General features: G+C 41.6%; 1 protein-coding gene across 2 annotated transcripts in view; it reads right to left on the bottom strand.

Annotated features, from left to right (window-relative positions):
- Mreg (melanoregulin) overlaps positions 1-17,585 on the bottom strand; it is a 79,115-nt gene that overhangs the window by 44,711 nt on the left and 16,819 nt on the right. The window contains exon 2 of one of the 2 annotated variants that reach the window (XM_087206143.1): positions 13,410-13,569. The exons of the other annotated variant lie outside the window; for it this stretch is intronic. Within the exon in view, the coding sequence (XP_087062269.1) occupies positions 13,410-13,569 (160 nt within the window). The remainder of the gene's footprint in view (positions 1-13,409; positions 13,570-17,585) is intronic. 2 annotated transcript variants of the gene reach the window in all.

Genomic DNA, 17,585 nt, shown 5'->3' with positions numbered 1-17,585 from the left:
AGATTCCTAGATACATACGAATTGCTAAAGTTAAATGAAGAAGATATAGCAATTCTAAACACCCCAATTACAATGAGTGAAATTGAAAACGTAATTAAAAATTTACCAACAAAGAAAAGCCCAGGTTCTGATGGCTTCACTGCTGAATTCTACAAGACATTTGAAAAACTATCACCATCACTCTTTAAACTCATCAAGGAAATTCAAAGGGAAGCAAGGCTTCCAAACTCATTCCTGGAAGCAAGTGTTACTTTAATTCCAAAACCAAGAAAAGACCCAACCCCAAAAAAGAACTACAGGCCAATCTCCCTAATGAACATAGATGCAAAAATTCTCAACAAAATACTGGCAAACAGAATATAGAGGGTCATCAAGAAAATCATACACCCTGACCAAGTCGGATTTATCCCAGGGATGCAAGGATGGTTCAACATTTGTAAATTAATAAATGTAATACACTGTATTAACAGGGTCAAGGACAAAAACCATATGATCATCTCAATAGATGCAGAAAAGGCATTTGACAAAATCCAACACCCATTCATGATAAAAACGCTACAGAAAATTGGAATAGAAGGTCTTTATCGCAACCTGATTAAGGCTATTTATGAAAAACCAACAGCCAGCATCATACTAAATGGTCAAAAACTGAAAACTTTCACGCTAAAATCAGGAACAAGAGGGCCGGGAATTTAGCTCAGTGGTTCCGCCGCCTGCCTCACAAGCGCAAGGACCTGAGTTCCATCCCCGCTACCAAAAAAAAAAAAAAAATCAAGAACAAGAAAAGGATGCCCACTCTATCACCACTCCTGTTCAATATAGTTCTGGAAACATTAGCCACAGCAATTAGAAAAGAGAAAGAAATAGAAGGAATAAAGATAGGAAAGGAAGAAGTTAAACTGTCATTATTTGCTGATGATATGATACTTTACATAAAAGATCCAAAAAACTCAGCCAAAAGACTTCTAGACCTAGGGCCAGGGATTCAGCTCAGTGGTTCTGCTGCCTGCCTTGCAAGCGCAAGGACCTGAGTTTGAACCCTGGTACCAAAAAAAAGACTTCTAGACCTAATTGACAGATTCAGTAGAGTAGCTGGATATAAGGTCAACACTCAAAAAACAATAGCCTTCTTATACACAAATAACAGACCCACTGAGAGAGAAATTCAGGAAACAATTCCTTTTGCAATAGCATACAAAAAAAATGAAATATCTAGGAATCAATCTAGCAAAAGACCTCTACACTGAAAACTACAGCACTTTGAAAAAGGAGATTGAGGAAGATATAAGAAAATGGAAAGACATCCCTTGTTCCTGGGTAGGAAGAACCAATATAGTGAAAATGGCCATACTTCCAAAACTACTATATAGATTTAATGCAATGCCGATTGAAATTCCAATAATATACTTCACAGAACTAGAGAAAACAACCCAAACAGAGACATGGCTGGGGGTATCACAATCCCCAACTTCCAACTATACTACAAAGCTACTGTGATAAAAACAGCATGGCACTGGCAAAGAAACAGACCTGAAGATCAGTGGAATAGATTAGAAGATGCAGAAACAACTCCAGACATACTCAGCCACCCCATCTTTGACAAAGGAGCCAACCACCCTCATTGGAGGAAAGATAGCCTATTTAATAAATGGTGTTGGAAAAACTGGATTTCAACATGCCAAAGATTAAAACTAGACCCACATGTATCACTATGCACTAAACTAAAATTGAAGTTGATTAAAGATCTAAATATCAAAACAGAAACATTAAACTTGCTGGAAGATAAGTTAGGTAGAATTCTTGAAGACATTGGCATAGGGAAAGACCTTATGAACAAAACCTCAATAGCACGGGAACTAGCACAAAGAATAAACAACTGGGATCTCATCTTATTAAAAAGCTTCTGCACTGCAAGAGAAATCACCAACAGACCTAAGAGACAACCTACAATGTGGGAAAAAATTTTTAGCAGCTGTACCTCAGACAAAGGTCTACTATCTAGAATATATAAAGAAATGAAAAAAATCAGACCCCCCCCCAAATTCAAAGAACCAGTTCAAAAATGGGCATCTGAAATGAACAGGAATTTCTCAGGCAAAGAAGTAAAAGCACCAAATAAATATATGAAAAAATGTTCAACATCATTGGTCATTCGAGAGATGCAGATGAAAACAACACTGAGATTCCACTTCACCCCAGAAAGAATGGCTGCTGTCAAGAAATCAACCAATAACAAATACTGGCAGGGGTGTGGGGAGAAAGGAACCCTTCTCTATTGCTGGTGGGAGTGCAGACTGGTGCAACCACTGTGGAAATCAGTATGGAGATACCTCAAAGAACTAGGGCTGGAGGTCCCATTTGACCCAGCTATTTCCCTGCTGGGTATCTTCCCCAAAGAATTAAAAGAATCATACCACAGTGATATATGTGCATCCATGCTTATAGTGGTACAATTTGTAATAGCTAAAGCTTGGAAACAGCCCAAGTGCCCATCAACTGGAAACTGGATAAAGAAGATGTGGGTTTTTTTATAAAACGGAGTACTGCTCAGCAATAAAGAACGAGAAACTAGAGACATTTATAGCTAAATGCATATTGAGGCCATACTCTTAAGTGAAATAAATAGGACACACATGGATAAATACCAAATAGTTTCTCTAGTGTGAGAAACTGAAAGTGTAAATAAGGATTAAAATGATTAAAACAAATAATTGATAATTTGAAATAGGAAAAGGTCCAAAGGTGGAGGGGTGGTGGGAGGGGAAGGGGAAAGGAAAGAAGGGAAAGAAAAAATTATGAGAAAAGAAAAAAAATGGAAACTAAATCTATGTAAATAGGGAAGGGTGGAGGGGATGAAGGGCGCACAGGTAATGGGGAAAAAAAATAAGAACCAAGATAGATCATGTACAGATCCAAGCACCCAATGAAAAATGTAAACGTATTGTATACCTAAAATGTACCAATAAAAGAATTTAAGCCAAATAAATAAATAAATAAATAAAATTTAGACTGACCTCACAGATCATTGCATAGTTGTTTTTCAAAATAAGAGAAAATCAGTAAATGAAAAATGTTTCAGACTCATAAATGAGAAAGCTAGAAAATTTTGTTTCTTAAGGCAATCTCTTTTTCCAAAGTACCATATATTGATGGGTATAGAAAGCCCTCCTAGGGCCGGGGATTTAGCTCAGTGGTTTCGCCACCTGGTACACAAGCGCAAGGACCCAAGTTCGATCCCCAGTACCAAAAAAAAAAAGAAAGCCCTCCTCAAAGGGATTGTTATGTGCTTTTTCTATGAAAAATTAAATTCATGGAATAAGTTGGGCCAACTCCTCTGAGCATCAAATCAAAGACAAATCTTGGGGAGCCTCAAGTAGAGATCAGCAGACTTCTTGTGTAATAAGCTAGATGGTACATATTTTAGGCCTTTGTCACAGCTATTCAACTCTGTCCTTGCAGCACAAAAGCAACCCTAAGTAATATGTAAACAAATAGTCATGACTATGTACCAATAAAACTATATTTATGAAACCAGGTGGCAAACTGAATGGGGTCATAGTTTGCCCTAAATGTGAAGAGAAATGTAACATGGAAGAACCAAATCCATCTGTTTTCCTCTCAAAAATGCCCTCAAATTGCACTCCAGGTCCAGAGCATGCATCTTGCTCAAAGGGTAGGAACTAATTTGTGCTGACCTATTAATAACTTCCTTTTTTTGCTAAAACAAAACCTTTGCTAAGATCCTAATGTGTTATTGTTTGCAGATATCAGAATTGACCTTTAAGTGGGCTTTTAATAGCTCAACAGTTTTTGAAGCTATGTTGGTCAGCTGCTCCAAAGATGCCTAGGGATCTTCGCACCATGGAGAAATCTAGGCTGCTACCCCATTTCAACCAGAGTGGCTTGAATTCTATCAGTTTCCCAGTAGATTTCATTTTGAGAAAACAGTTCCAGGGGTAACAGGAAAAAATCTGGGAAACCACTGACATATGCAAAAACAATGACCTCTGATCATGACCTCACTCACACTGCAAGTACAGGAGCTAGTTTAAGTCAGTAAAATGCTACTTTTGAACCCTGCAATCAAAAGCCTGGATGCATTTGGACCTGAGCCAATTCCTACTGATGATCAGGTTTCACTTTGCCTCAGATGAGAAGTTCGCATAAAGACAGGAGCAGATAATGGTGAAAATATCCTGGACCAAAAAAATGAAGAAAAGGATGAATGAAGTGAACAGGGGCTCTGCTTGCTTCCCTTCCTGGTAGTTTCACATAGTCCTTGACTCTTACAGCAAGAACAGTCAAAAGGAATTGGAAGCAATAGAAACTCCAGAATGCGAAAAGACCTTTTGAAACTAGGGCAAAGGAGGGGGCAGAGTGGGTGGAATGAAGGACAACCAGTGTTTTGACATTACCCAAGGATCAGCCGCTGACAAGGGGCATCATTTCTCAAATGTCCTGCCTTACCTAGTCATTGGATGGGAGAGACATTCTGGGCATCACCAATTAGTGGTTCACATTTTCCTATTGTCACCCACAAGATGTATCAGATGCTGACTGTCAACTGATCCTGGGGTTCACCCTTCTGAACAATTCAGCCCTAAGGCCAGCCTACAAGATCATTTGAGACAAGAAGCAGTCTACCTTATTCAGTGCCTTGGCCTCTACCCTCAGGATCCTGTCTCCATCCCAGGATTCCTGGATCCCAAACCTTTGGGGTTATTCCAAGGTAACGAGGTTGCTCCAACCCTTGTTCAGGAAAGACCAAACCCTGCAGCACTTATCCATGGATGGAAGCCCAGCAAGAAAGCCATGCTAGCCCCTGCTCAGAAAACCCCTTCTCTCTCTCTCATATTTCACCAGTTATCGTGAATGTGGGTTTAGTTGACTAGTTCATCATTGCAAATCAGGTTAAATTAATCGGCCATCACACCCCTCACTGAATTCCTCTGGTTTTCTCCTAATGTGTGCTTTTTAAAACTCCCAGCTGAGCTGAGCCTACACACAGTAAATGAACATTTAGTGTTTTGTGGGAAGACCCAAGCTTGGAAAGGAGCCAACCAAAGGAAGCATAACTAGAGGGTAATATGACAAAAACCCTGGAGATATGGAGAGGAGCCTCCAGAAGTTAGGAGTGGGGCCCAGAGCAGCACAAGGAATGGCCATTTATGCAAGGATGCCCATCCTGCTGGTCAGGAATACAACTTTGGGTAGCTCATTCCTACTCCAAAGAGTCTGCTTCATTCTAACACACTACCTATCCCCTCCAAACTTCTGCTTGGACAAGTGAAGAAATAATGCCTTTGAGTGTGTACTGCAGTCATTCCTTCTTAGAAAAAAATACTGAAGTCTTGACCACTTTAGACAGATAACAGTGTATGCACCATAAGATGTCAAGAAGCATTTTTAAATTTATTTTTGCAGATGAGCCAAGGCTAGATTGAAAGAGCAGACACCCTGACCAGCTCATGGTCTAGCAGTCTCTCCCTTCTGACAAGCTGTTGCCATTCCAACTCTTAGCTCTCATCAAAGTCCTCCCAAATTTTAAGTGATGGCAGGGAAAGAGACCAGAATAAATGGATAAAATACCGCATCCCTGAAACCTATATGGGTTTATCCACAAATCAAACTGCAGTGGATTTGTATCTCTACCACTTGTACCTATTTTCAAAACTTTCTGGTAAGCCCAATTGATGCTGGCAAAAATAAAAACAAAGAAACAAGCTAGAATCGATTAAAAGATATTCAGCTGTACAACTGAATAAAAATGTTTGGGTTTCAGGCAAATAAGGTGGTACACACCTGTAATCTCAGCACTCTGGAAGGCTGACGCAGGAGGATTGTAAGTTCAAAGCCCAGCTGGGCAAATTTGGGTGACCCTGTCTCAAAATAAAAAATTTAAAAATGGCTGGGGGCATAACTCAATGTGGAGGCCCTGGGTTCATTTTCCACTATTGGAAAAAAAATAAATTTTTGTTGTGCTTTGAAAGGCTGACTACCACCACACTCCTTTTCAGATGGTTGGTCCCATTTCTGGGCCTAGTTACTCGTGAAGGGCACCTGAATCTTCCAGCTCTTAGTTGAAAAATGTGATTGCACAGCCAAGACTGTCGATCTGGGGCCCAGTGCATGCTTTCTACAGCAAAAGATATTATTTAGAAAAGAAGGAACTAAGTTAATTTTGGCTCAGGTCCACAGAAAATTGTCCAAGCTATGGGCTTTAATAGGAACAATGACAACAGCAAAAGGGTTAAGGAGACTGGGTGTGAATTCATAATTAAACAAGACAATTACTTCAAGAGGTGTGCCAGCTAGTGTTCATTAGCTATGTGGCCTACTTTCTAGACTGCACAGCCATAAAATGGTACAGCTCATCCCTGCAGTATAAATAGCACAATCATGTGTAACAACTGTGGAACCTCAGGTATCTAGGAAACTCATGGAAGGGTTGTTTCATGTCAAGAAAAATATGGTCTCCTTCCAAATCACTTCAGAGTTTAAGTCTGAGAAGCAGCAGACCTGGGCCCCCATCAGAATGGGGCAGGTGTTCCCATTTCCCTCACATCCTCAAAGACAAAAAGCAAGCCAAGCTGTTCTTAGGGAGCACTTCTGAGAACCCACCTGCCATCCCACAGTGAGCCACGCTCACATCAAGAAGTCCCAGTGCATCAGCATCAAAAGCTCTCGGAGGTTCTGTGCAATTAAGTGCCATTTTTGTTTGTTCTAAGAGGATCAAGACCAACTTCGAGAAAAGGCAGATGCAGGAATGGTTGCAGGGCAGGGTGGTGAAAAAGCCAACAAATAAAGCTCCTGTTGGTTGCAAAGAGAGCTCCAGGGTAAGAGCCTGATGTATAGAAAGAATCTTTTAACAATGAAAGACAAGTGCTAAGTGACAGCAATGAAGCATGAGCTCTTTCGGTGTCAGTCTACCTTGCAGGATTCCTCAAAGCCTGCTCCACCTCCTCCTAACCACACATTCTCCTCACACTCTCATCCTTTTTTCTAGCACACCCACAATAAAATAAACCAAAACACTTTAGAAACACCCAAGGGAAAAGCCACTAATAAGGACAGAATTTTATTTTATATAAAGTATAAATATGCAAAATAATACATCTGAGAAGTATTCAAAAAGTACAGAAAATTACAAATTTAAAGGAATGTAAAAGTCTCCTTCCCTCCGTCCACTTCTAACAAGTTCATAGGCAACTCTCCACAAAGCTTATCACTGTGTATTAGCACCTATTTGCTCTTACCCAAATGGGATAATAGTATACATCTACACCTAGCAATAGATCATACCTATCTTTCCAAGTCAGTACCTATAAATCCTACTTTATTACTTGTCAAACTATATAACATTTATTAGCATAGCTATTTATGATATATTTAATCAGTACTTTCATTGGACAAATTTATTTCCAGATTTTTACTTTTCAAAACTGCAAAGAACATATATATTTTGTTTAACAGTATGAGAATTTCCATAGGATAGACTGATAACAGCAAAACCTCTGGGTGAGGTAACTTAATTTGAATTCAATGTTTAGGCTATTCCATCTTACAAAGAGGCTCAAGTGATGAGTACCACCTCAATGACTGATATGGAAGCAAAGAAGCTATTTTGATCACAAGGAATACCATTCTGAGATACCCACTGCCAATACGCTCAGCCAAGAGAAAAACGTAATTCTTTTCTGAATGCTGCCACCAACCTAACCTCACAGGTTTCTGTGTCCTCAGTCAGCCCTATAATTAAGTAATGAATGAAGACAATGAAGAAATCTTCAATTGAAAAAAATGTAATTATCTGTGGGCAACAGAAATGACCTAGTTACTTGATTGGGAAGATAGTTAAAAGGACACATGGTGGAAAAACTGGGACAGTAGGACATCATTTCTTTCCTGTGTCTTGGTAGTACATTAAGCTCTATTTTCAATAATTTGTGTGTTTCTCTAACACTACAATTTCTGAAATCCCTACCTTTTGTTTTGTCCCATGCATCTTGCCTTTCATTCTTGATCTGTTAGCAGATCACCAACATATAAACAGACTGTCTTCTGGTGCAAAACAGTGGGTTCCAGAAAAGTGCCACAGCACCAGATTACCTTACATGCAGGGCCCCGTACATCTTGATACTACACAAACACTAAAGTTGGTCAAAGATGGTACATGAAGTGATTTAATGGGTACAGGGAGAGTCATGGTCAATAAACACACAGACCTGGCCAGGGATTTAGCTCGGTGGCACCATGCCTGCCTCACAAGTACAAGATCCTGAGTTCGATCCCCAGTACCGCAACAAAATAAAAATAAAATAAAATAAACACACAGACCTGACTGTCTACCCAAAGCAGAAAGTCAATATTCATATGGTAAATTTGACCAAGAAAGGAACCTGGAAACTTTTTCTAAACTCACTAAAGAGACAAGAGGAGTGTTTTTGTTTTTGTTTTTTTTTGGTACCGGGGATCAAACTCGGGTCCTTGCACTTGCGAGGCAGGTGGCGGAACCACTGAGCTAAATCCCCGGCCCGAGAGGAGTGTTTTTAATCATACAGGTTTCCAGGTCATACAGATCTGACCTGCGATCCCAGTTCTCCCCTCATTCCCTCCACCTCCTGTAGAGATGATGCCGTCTCTAATCATGCCTGTTGGGATGCCTCTCCTAGCGGTCCCATGAGGGCTCAGTGCTCTTCTGGTGAGCATGCAGATGCTGCTTAGCACACAGCATAATATCTAATAATTACTTCTACCTAGAAAATAGAGGACAAGAATCCTTTATCCTCAGATTCTATACCCCTTCTATCTCCCAAAAAAAAATCCCTTAAACCCAAATGATCAGTAGCAAAGTAAAATAAGCAATAGAGTTACTCAAAACCTTAATAATTTGAACCCCCAAATACAGGCCTTTGAAAGAACTCAGAATTATCTAGAGAACTCCTTCAATTTTCCAAAGTTATTTTGCTCCTTCTTGGTTGGCAAACTTTGCACTCCTATCTCTAACAGAAGCTCATGTTCACCCATTCAGAGAGAAATCAGATGGCCCTGACAGAAAGGCTCTTTCTAATTCTGGAAACCTCCTCAGACAGAAATGCAGAGTCAAACTGAAATACCTGCATGTCTGACGGCCTCAGAGTTATGTAGCTGGTTCATGATCAGCTCAGCCCTTTGTCACATGCTCCCACCTAATATTCCAATCCACTCTGCTTGGCCACTTCTTTGATTCCAGATGTGGCAGGCTGACTTTAGAAAACAGCTGTGGGAAGGCCTAGTCCTATACAAAATATGTTGCTGGACCTGTTTACAATGGCCGGCGACACTGTGGACGCACAAGAAGAGCAAACACATTGCAAACCAGCAAGCAACATGTTATGCTTTTGCCTTTGTAATTTTTTTTAAAAAGTGGTATTTAGCCACTCCCCCAGGATTCAACAGAGTGTGGTTTCCAGGGGATCACTCTAGAGACACAAGTATCTGGTCATTATGTGGCTCTGCTGATGTGTGAATATTGCATCATTCAGTCACAAGAAGGCAGGCACCACTCATGAGAGCTATATACATTTTTGAGCATGTAATTACTTAAAAGCTTTAAAAGATAAGCTCGGAACTTCTATCACCTTTTATGCCTAATAAACATCACCTATTTTGGGGGGGGGGGTATCGGGGATCAAACTCCAGATCTTGCACTTGTGAGGCAGGCCGCGGAACCACTGAGCTAAATCCCCAGCCCCAACATCACCTATTTTTTGAACCAAAACAGTGCTTAAAGATGTTTATGAGAATTATCTGATATTAAGCTTGTATGTTTTTTTAAGCTTGTATTTTCTTAATTAAAAGTGTCAAAGTTGGGCTGGAGGATAGTTCAGTGACCTGGGTTCTATCCTCAGTACTACATATATCCAAAAAAGGGAACACATGCTTTTTGAGCAGAGCGGAAATAATGTACAAACTCCTATGAGAAGTGTTACTGAACCACTGGAAGAGGTGTCAAATAGCACAGGTCAGAGAACCTAAAAAAGGTGAAGAAAGGATGGAAATGAGAAGGATGAAACTCACAGAGCTTATCAAACAGCTCAGAAAATGATTTTTTAACCAACTTCAATCACCACCCTTAAGTATAACATAGGAAACGTGCCATTCCCAGGACCACTTCCTGAAGACAGACTCCAGCCTCTAACCAAACAAGCCTCGCATCCCCTTCATGTGAAAATGCCCTTTATACTCACTGACCTCCAAAAGTCCCAGGCATAGGCTTTGGGCAGACTTTGCTGATGTATTTTGAAATCTATATCTAATTAGAGAGTACCTATTCCTCTCTCACAATCTCCACCATGAGACTCATTATATATTATGTCACAAAGCCCAAATTCAGATCCTGGCTTCCAACTTAACAGCTGTGTGTCCTTACATAAGTTGCTTAAAATGGAAAGAGTGTAATGATATCTACAGTACCTCTGAGCTGCTGTTAAGAAGGCATGGCATCAGTGACATATGCAAAGTGGGAAAAAGAATGCCTAGCACTATTTTTATTGTTATTCATATCATAGAAGAAAGATCACTCGGTATACTCATAGTTACTTATACAAATAAATAAATTAGGTGTATAAACATCATTAGAAGTTGCTAAACTCCTTAGAAAAGACTGTATTATGTAAAGTGCAACCAGTTTAATGAGAAAGGACAAGAGGATAATGTTTCAATGGTATGATTTTGAGGTTGTTTACCATTATTCAAAGATAAAATACTTTATGACATCATTCAAAAGCAAGAGCATCAATTTCTCCACTAGTTGGAGAGTTACCAATGCATCATTTCTTCTGCTGAAAGCCTATTTTCCATAAGCTTTTGATGGTTATGAGATTCAAATAACGCGACTTTTACTTTTCGACACTGCACCTTACTTTAAGTTCATGCCTATTCTTCATTATTTGCTTCCTTATATACATATATATCTTCTTTTCTCACTGTTTTTCAGTTTGAAAGACTATAAATTTAACCTTAATGATCTGTAGTGCTTCTTCTACCCACTTCAGATTCAATAGAAGATGTAGGTACTACACACACTGTTTTGAAATTATTTTTTATTATTCAGAGGATTCCAAGAATGAGCAGTCCTAGGTCTTTTGTGTTGTTCTTAGTCAAGAAAAAAAATTTTGTTCTGTCTCAATACCTTGCTTGAGCTTCTAAACTGGAAACATGAAAAAATATGTAGGTTTCCTTGCTCCTTAGTGGGTAGAATTTGATTTTATTTCAAAGCCAAAACCCTCTGTTTTATTAAAATATGTACCAATGTTTTCCTGTATGAAAGAGAAAATAAACAATAGTAATAGATATAGAATTTGTTCAAATGTAAAACACCCCGACCAGTTTTCTACCTTCATCTTCTAAATCAATGTTAAGTTCTTTTTTTCAACCATACTGGACAAAATAATAAGAAGTGGTCAAATTACTCACTGTACCTGTCCTTATATATCAGGAGTCCACTAACATATTTTGCTTAGCTGACATATTTTTTTATTTGAATTATTTTTAAATCTGGCCCTTTTATACAAAAACTTCGATTTTTCAGCTTCTATTTTAAAAAATCGAAATTTTCAGCCTTTGCAGATCCACATTCTCAGCCCAGTCAACAGCTACCTGGAGCTTAGCAACTGCTCCCCGTAAACAGGATGAGTTTCTAACGCCATTCAATATGCTGGGGTGAGAGGAGTGCCCAATTCACTCACTGATGTTGCTACCTAGTCCCTGGAAGGATCTGAGATTGCAACCTCTGTTCTCCACCTTCAAGTGTTTTTCCTAGTTTCCTCCAAGAAGGAAGCATTATCACAATTCCAACACTTTAAATGTACATACTGTGACCCAGTGACTTTCTTTCTGAAAAAAATATGGAAGCTATACAACTAGCATATGGATGGCCACTGCACCACTGCTTCTACAAGCAAAAAAAAAACCTGAGTATCAGTGGAGACTGGTAGAATAAATGATGGTGAATCTATAGAAGAGAATACCAGAGTTCCCAGAAGCAATAAAGTAAATCTGAGCACAATGAAATGGAAATGTGTCCAAAACATATTAAGTGAAAAAACAAGGTATAGACCAGTATATGATATATGATCTAATCTGTGGGGAATATGAGTAGATATATTAATATTCACCTGGATTTTAAAAATTTAGAAGAAGCACCTTTTTATTAATCACACTACTTTTACACTTTTTTTTAAAAAAGGAATCACTATGAACAGGGATATTTCAAATCATTTCATGTCATGTCTTGGGGTGCCTTTCTTGGTAACAGAGTCCCTCCAGAGTCAAGCTTGATTTCATTTCTTTGGCCAGAAGAAAAAGCTTCTTGAACGACTCTTTACCCCAGACCCATGCCAGCACAGAAAACACACAATGGCCACTTAGGAAGCTATGCTCACTGAGAGCTCTCTGTAGCTCATGTTGCTCTCTAATTGTCTTTTTAAAACCATGCATAAATAAAACAGAAGCAGGAGCTCCTCCAGGGACAGCAGTCAGGCTGGGCGCCAAACATCCTGTGCAGCCTGCTCCACATGTGCGTGGTGGTAGCAGCGGGGGTAATTACTTGTATACATTATTTCCCTTGTGCTATTGCTGCTTTAGGCAAGATCAGAGAAGAAGAGGAAGGAAAGAGAAGAACTGGTTCCATTGTCACCAGCAAACCCCTAACTGGTCAACCCAGTACAGTGGTGTAAAAATGTGATCTTCCCCTGAAAAAGGAACAATGCCATACAGTCCTTTCATACGTTCAGGAACCGTAGCCAGTGCAGGCTGTTCGTGGTGGCAGCAGCCCTTGTGACCCACTGTCAGCACTACCAGGCAAACAGGGGAAGTTGCTGGGAAACTACGTAGCCAGAGATTGTGAGGTGCTTGGCCACCAATGGGATGCTCAAGGTCCGGAGTTCGATCCCCAGTACCAAAAAAAAAAAAAACCAGAATGGGAAGAAAAGAAGAATTGAGATATATTATGTACAGGTACAAATTCTCTGGGCCGGGGATTTAGTTCAGTGGTTCTGCCACCTGCCTCACAAGCACAAGGTTCTGAGTTCAGTCCCCGGTACCAAAAGAATAAAATAAAAAATTTTAAAAAAACAAATTCTCTACAATAAATGTGATCGTTGAGTATATCAAAAGAATATCATCCCCGGTACCAAAAAAAAGTGTGCCAAGATAATTAATTTTTTTTGGTACCAGGGACCAAACTTGGGAACTTGCACTCATGAGGCAGGCAGCAGAACCACTGAGCTAAAACCCCAGCCCAATTAATTTTAAAACAACAACAACAACAACAAAAACACCAAACAGCTCATTCTTTATTTTCAAGCTTCTTGTAACTGCTATATTTGCTGTCCAGTATCATCTGCAAGATGTCAAAAAGTGCTTACCTCTGAGTCTTTGGCCTGCTGATTACGAATGACTATCAAATTGTACAAGATTCTGTCATCATCTGCCTCTGTGTGGGACACATCATGAGGTAGACTCCACAAATTCTTTTCATCATCCCTCACCAGAGTTGCTCCAAATGAAGAATGTGGATTATTACCACTGTAGTACCAAAAAAAAGAGAAAGGATAAGGACTTTGGGATAGATAGATAGACAGATGGATAATGTACTATACATTTATAACAAAAAGGTCTAAATTGTCTTTAATAATTAAATATAACACAATACAACAATAAAAACAGACAAAAAATAAATCGATTGAAAAAGAGCAGAAAAGAAATGGAACCAGATACGTGGGAAGAGGTACTCACTACAGTCAAACATGAAATTCTGCACCGAGTACCCGAGAAGTTAAGACCAAAAAGGAATCCCATACGGAATGGAATTGTTAATAGATTAAAAGAAGCATGCAATTAACATGAAGAAATGTATTTTTTGTTGGCTCTGAGTTCAAAGAAGCACAGTAAACTTAGAATATAATGATACGCAGTATCTATGAAAATCATTACACCAAGAAAATTAAGCAAGAAATATGCATATGTAAATATTTTTATAAACAATGCAGGATATGGACTAAGAATTTCAGGAGCTCCCTTCTGTACATGTGTTTCATGATTTTTCCTAAATAAAGAGGTTCCCATGTTTGGGCTTAGGGGAAATATCAGTGATGGAGCATCACATCTAGGACACGCCTGTACATAGCCTCAGTTAACTTCTGTGAGACAGAACAGGGCACACAGGGGCTATTCACTTCGTCTAATAATATGTATGAAGCACTGACTACATGCTAATCACAGGGCTCCATAAAACTGTGAGCAAAACAGACACGGTTCCTGTCTGTGGACCTCACTGGAGCCAAGTATGAGAAAACATCTATGAAAGATCACATGGCTCTGTAATTTAAAACTGTGCTAAGTGCTATAAAGGGGGTGTGCAGGGAGCTGCAAGAGCACGTGAAAGATGCTAACAGAAGATCCCAGTGGAGGTGGGCACAGACAGGCATGCTTGGGCTGTAAGGTGACAGATGAGAACAGAGGTGCAAGAAAGGAGGCAGCATGCTGAAAAGCAGGTGGGAGGAAACAGGGTGGGTGCATAGAAGAAAGGGAGCCTTGGTCAGAGAATAAGAGGACGCTGGGAGTTAGCTTGGGGCTAGAAACACATGGCTTTGTAGGTCCTTTTTGTAACATTTTTCCACGTCAGTGTTTATTCCTAAAAGCAAGGCAAGATCTGGACGAGTTTTCAGCAGAATTCTGATGCTATTTAAACAGTATTACATTTTCACTTTCCAGCTAAAGTGTGCAGACTGCTGGACAGATGTCCGGAGAGGATTTAGGAGAGTCATGAAGGTGCACCTGCAGTAAGTCAGGTGAGAGGTGACAGGGATCGGGACTGGCGTGAGAACCATGCCGTGTGAAGCTGGAGAACACTGCACTAGGCAGGACTATGGTAGAATGAAAGGGACCTGGAGGTAAACTCGGTGGGAGAGCGCCACAGGGAGGGGGAAGAGCTAAAGACCACTCCAAGGCTCCTGGCTTCCGGCTTCTTCACCTGGATGGTGAGTGATGCCATTCTCTGAAGCAGGCCTAAGATCCCCACTCCCCCCCATCAGGGATGTGGACCGGCACACACATCTGCAGGTGTGCCATGAGGGCGGGGCAAAGGAAGACAGACAGAAGACATCCAGATGGCACCTGGGAAGGTGGAACCAGAGTACCTGACAAGGGCCGAGAATTTAGCTCAGTGGTTCCGCCACCTGCCTCACAAGCGCAAGGGCCCAAGTTCGATCCCCAGTACCAAAAAGAAAGCGAGTACCTGACAGACAGGCACAGGTAACTATTAAGATGTCCACCCATGTGATGTACTCAGAAGTCAGCACTAAGGAAATCTCACAAGTACCAGTCACCAGATTGGAGTTCAACAGCACAAATCACACAGCAAAAAAGGGGCTCCAGTGCTGGAGCGACGGGGTGCAGATTAGGCATGAAGACAATCAAGGCCTCAGACTTAGAAAAGACATTCAGGGCCCACACGGGAAGACTGGGGCAGAGGTGGGAACAGGATGTTGGAGCCAAGGCCAGCAGGAGATCAGCCACCTAACCAGCACAGGGCTGGGAGCTGGGTGCTGAACAGTGTTCCTGAAATCCCTCTGGCTTCTGGCTGTGCCCTCGAAGCTCAGGCCCTGAGACTGGACAGGCTCATCTGCACTATGGGGAGAGGAGAAAGACTCACACTCTTCTCAAAACCACTTGGTTCTAAAACAGAGAGAGCCCCCACATCCTGGCTCTTCTTAGGGATGATGAGCCAGTGAAAGGGGTGACGGGTAATGCCTGGTGCTCTGTACTTACAGGCTTTAAGGAGGATGTTGAACTCTGAATGAGGCTGGAGGTCAGCAGAGGGCATGGCTGGAGCAGGAACAGCCAGTAGAGCCTTCGTTTGCCCCAGGCTGGCGCATTGGAAGGGCTCCTGCATGCCCACTACAGTGATGCATGGATCCAGGGAAACCACGGGCATGAAGATGAAAAGGTAATCTGGAGTCAGACTGAAGATAGTGCTAGTCTAGGCTTTGTTCTGTGAACTGTGCAAACCAATCACAGCCAGAGCAGTCATTCTACTCAAATCTCCGGTATAGTAACAAGGAAAAGCATCTTATTGCTAAACAAATAAATACATATATAATTTTAAACGTTTTGAAATAATGGTTGAGATGAAAATGAATGAGCATATGAGCCAGCAAAACGCCAGCAAGAGAGGAAATGAGAGGACCGGTCCCAGCCTCATCTGAGGGAGACCACGGCTGCCATGGTGGGCAGCACAAATGCCTTCAGGTGGCAACTGTGTGAGGGTGACAGCTTCAGCTGAGACTCAGGGTGGAATCCAAGGTGGAGTTGGTGAGCCACAGGACGCTCAGGAGGTATGGAGGGTCTGGGCACAGGACAGGGCAGAGACAGACATGTGAGATATCGGGCTGGGGATTTAGCTCAGTGGTTCCGCTGCCTGCTCCCCAAGCGCAAGGATCTGAGTTCGATCCCTGGTACCAAAAAAAAAAATAGATGTGAGATATCTTAGTCGCTTTCTCATTCGTGGGACACAATACCCAGTATCCACAACAGAAAGGAGAGGTCTGTTTTGGCTCACCGTTACAGGCCTTGGTTAGCTGGCTGCAAGGCAGAAACTCATGGTGGAAGGATCTGGCAGAGGAAAACTCCTCATATCACAGCAGCCAGGAAGCAGAGAGATAGGAGGAGCCTGGGGGGAGAGGCACCCTTCAAGTCACCCCCTCCGTGATCTGCCTCTTCCAAGCAGGCCCCGCCTCCAACAGCACACTTAGCTAGAAGATCATAATCCAAATACATGAGGCTTTCCAGGCCATTTCATGTCCAAACCATAAGATGGGACAAGAGCACATGCATCGCATGTTACCATGGAAGCTATGGGATCAGTGGAGTAGTAGGAGTAAGGAAGGATCTCCTAGGAATGACTCATTGGAGAGAATGGGAGAGCCCAGTAAGAGACGGCTGGGGCAAAGAGGGGTCCAAAAGAACAGGTAGACATCAGAGAGGTGTCAAGCCACGAAAGGCACTGACCCCATTTCTTTCTGCCTACCTAGCTCTTGTGGCCGATGCTAAGCCACTGCATTATAGTCAGCCTCTGTGCCAAAGGCTCCCACATTCCAACCCTCGTGTTATACTACCGTCTGGGGCAGGAAGAGTGAGAGGCCTTATCCCACTTTGCAGATCAGATCAGGAATACGGGGTTGCTTGACTTCTCCCAGATGAGGCCCTTTAGGGTGTCACTGAGCATCCTATGACTGGACCCCCAAATGCTGTGGCTCAGGTGCACCCACAAACACAGTAGCTCAAGTAACAGCCGTATGTGTCCATGCTCCCAGTACTGGGCTTCTCTCCAGGGCCGCGGTGCTAAAGTCAGACAGCCCTGATGCACAGCTTCCACCAGGGGAAGCCACCGTGGAACAGAAAACACACCTCAGGGCGATCGAAGCCTTGTACTTTCCTGACACCAGCCCTGTATTTCCCCAAATTTGTTTTATTTCCGTAACTCTTATCTCCTACCAAGTTGGTAAGTTCCTCAAGAGGTGGGATTGTATCCAGTCACTCTT

The sequence above is a fragment of the Heterocephalus glaber genome, unplaced genomic scaffold (assembly GCF_053883595.1).
Source record: "Heterocephalus glaber isolate CG9 unplaced genomic scaffold, H.glaber_assembly_v1.0 deba00000621, whole genome shotgun sequence".
Taxonomy (NCBI): domain Eukaryota; kingdom Metazoa; phylum Chordata; class Mammalia; order Rodentia; family Bathyergidae; genus Heterocephalus; species Heterocephalus glaber.
The sequence above is the reverse complement of the archived record's forward strand: the minus strand, read 5'-3'. Positions and strand labels throughout refer to the sequence as shown.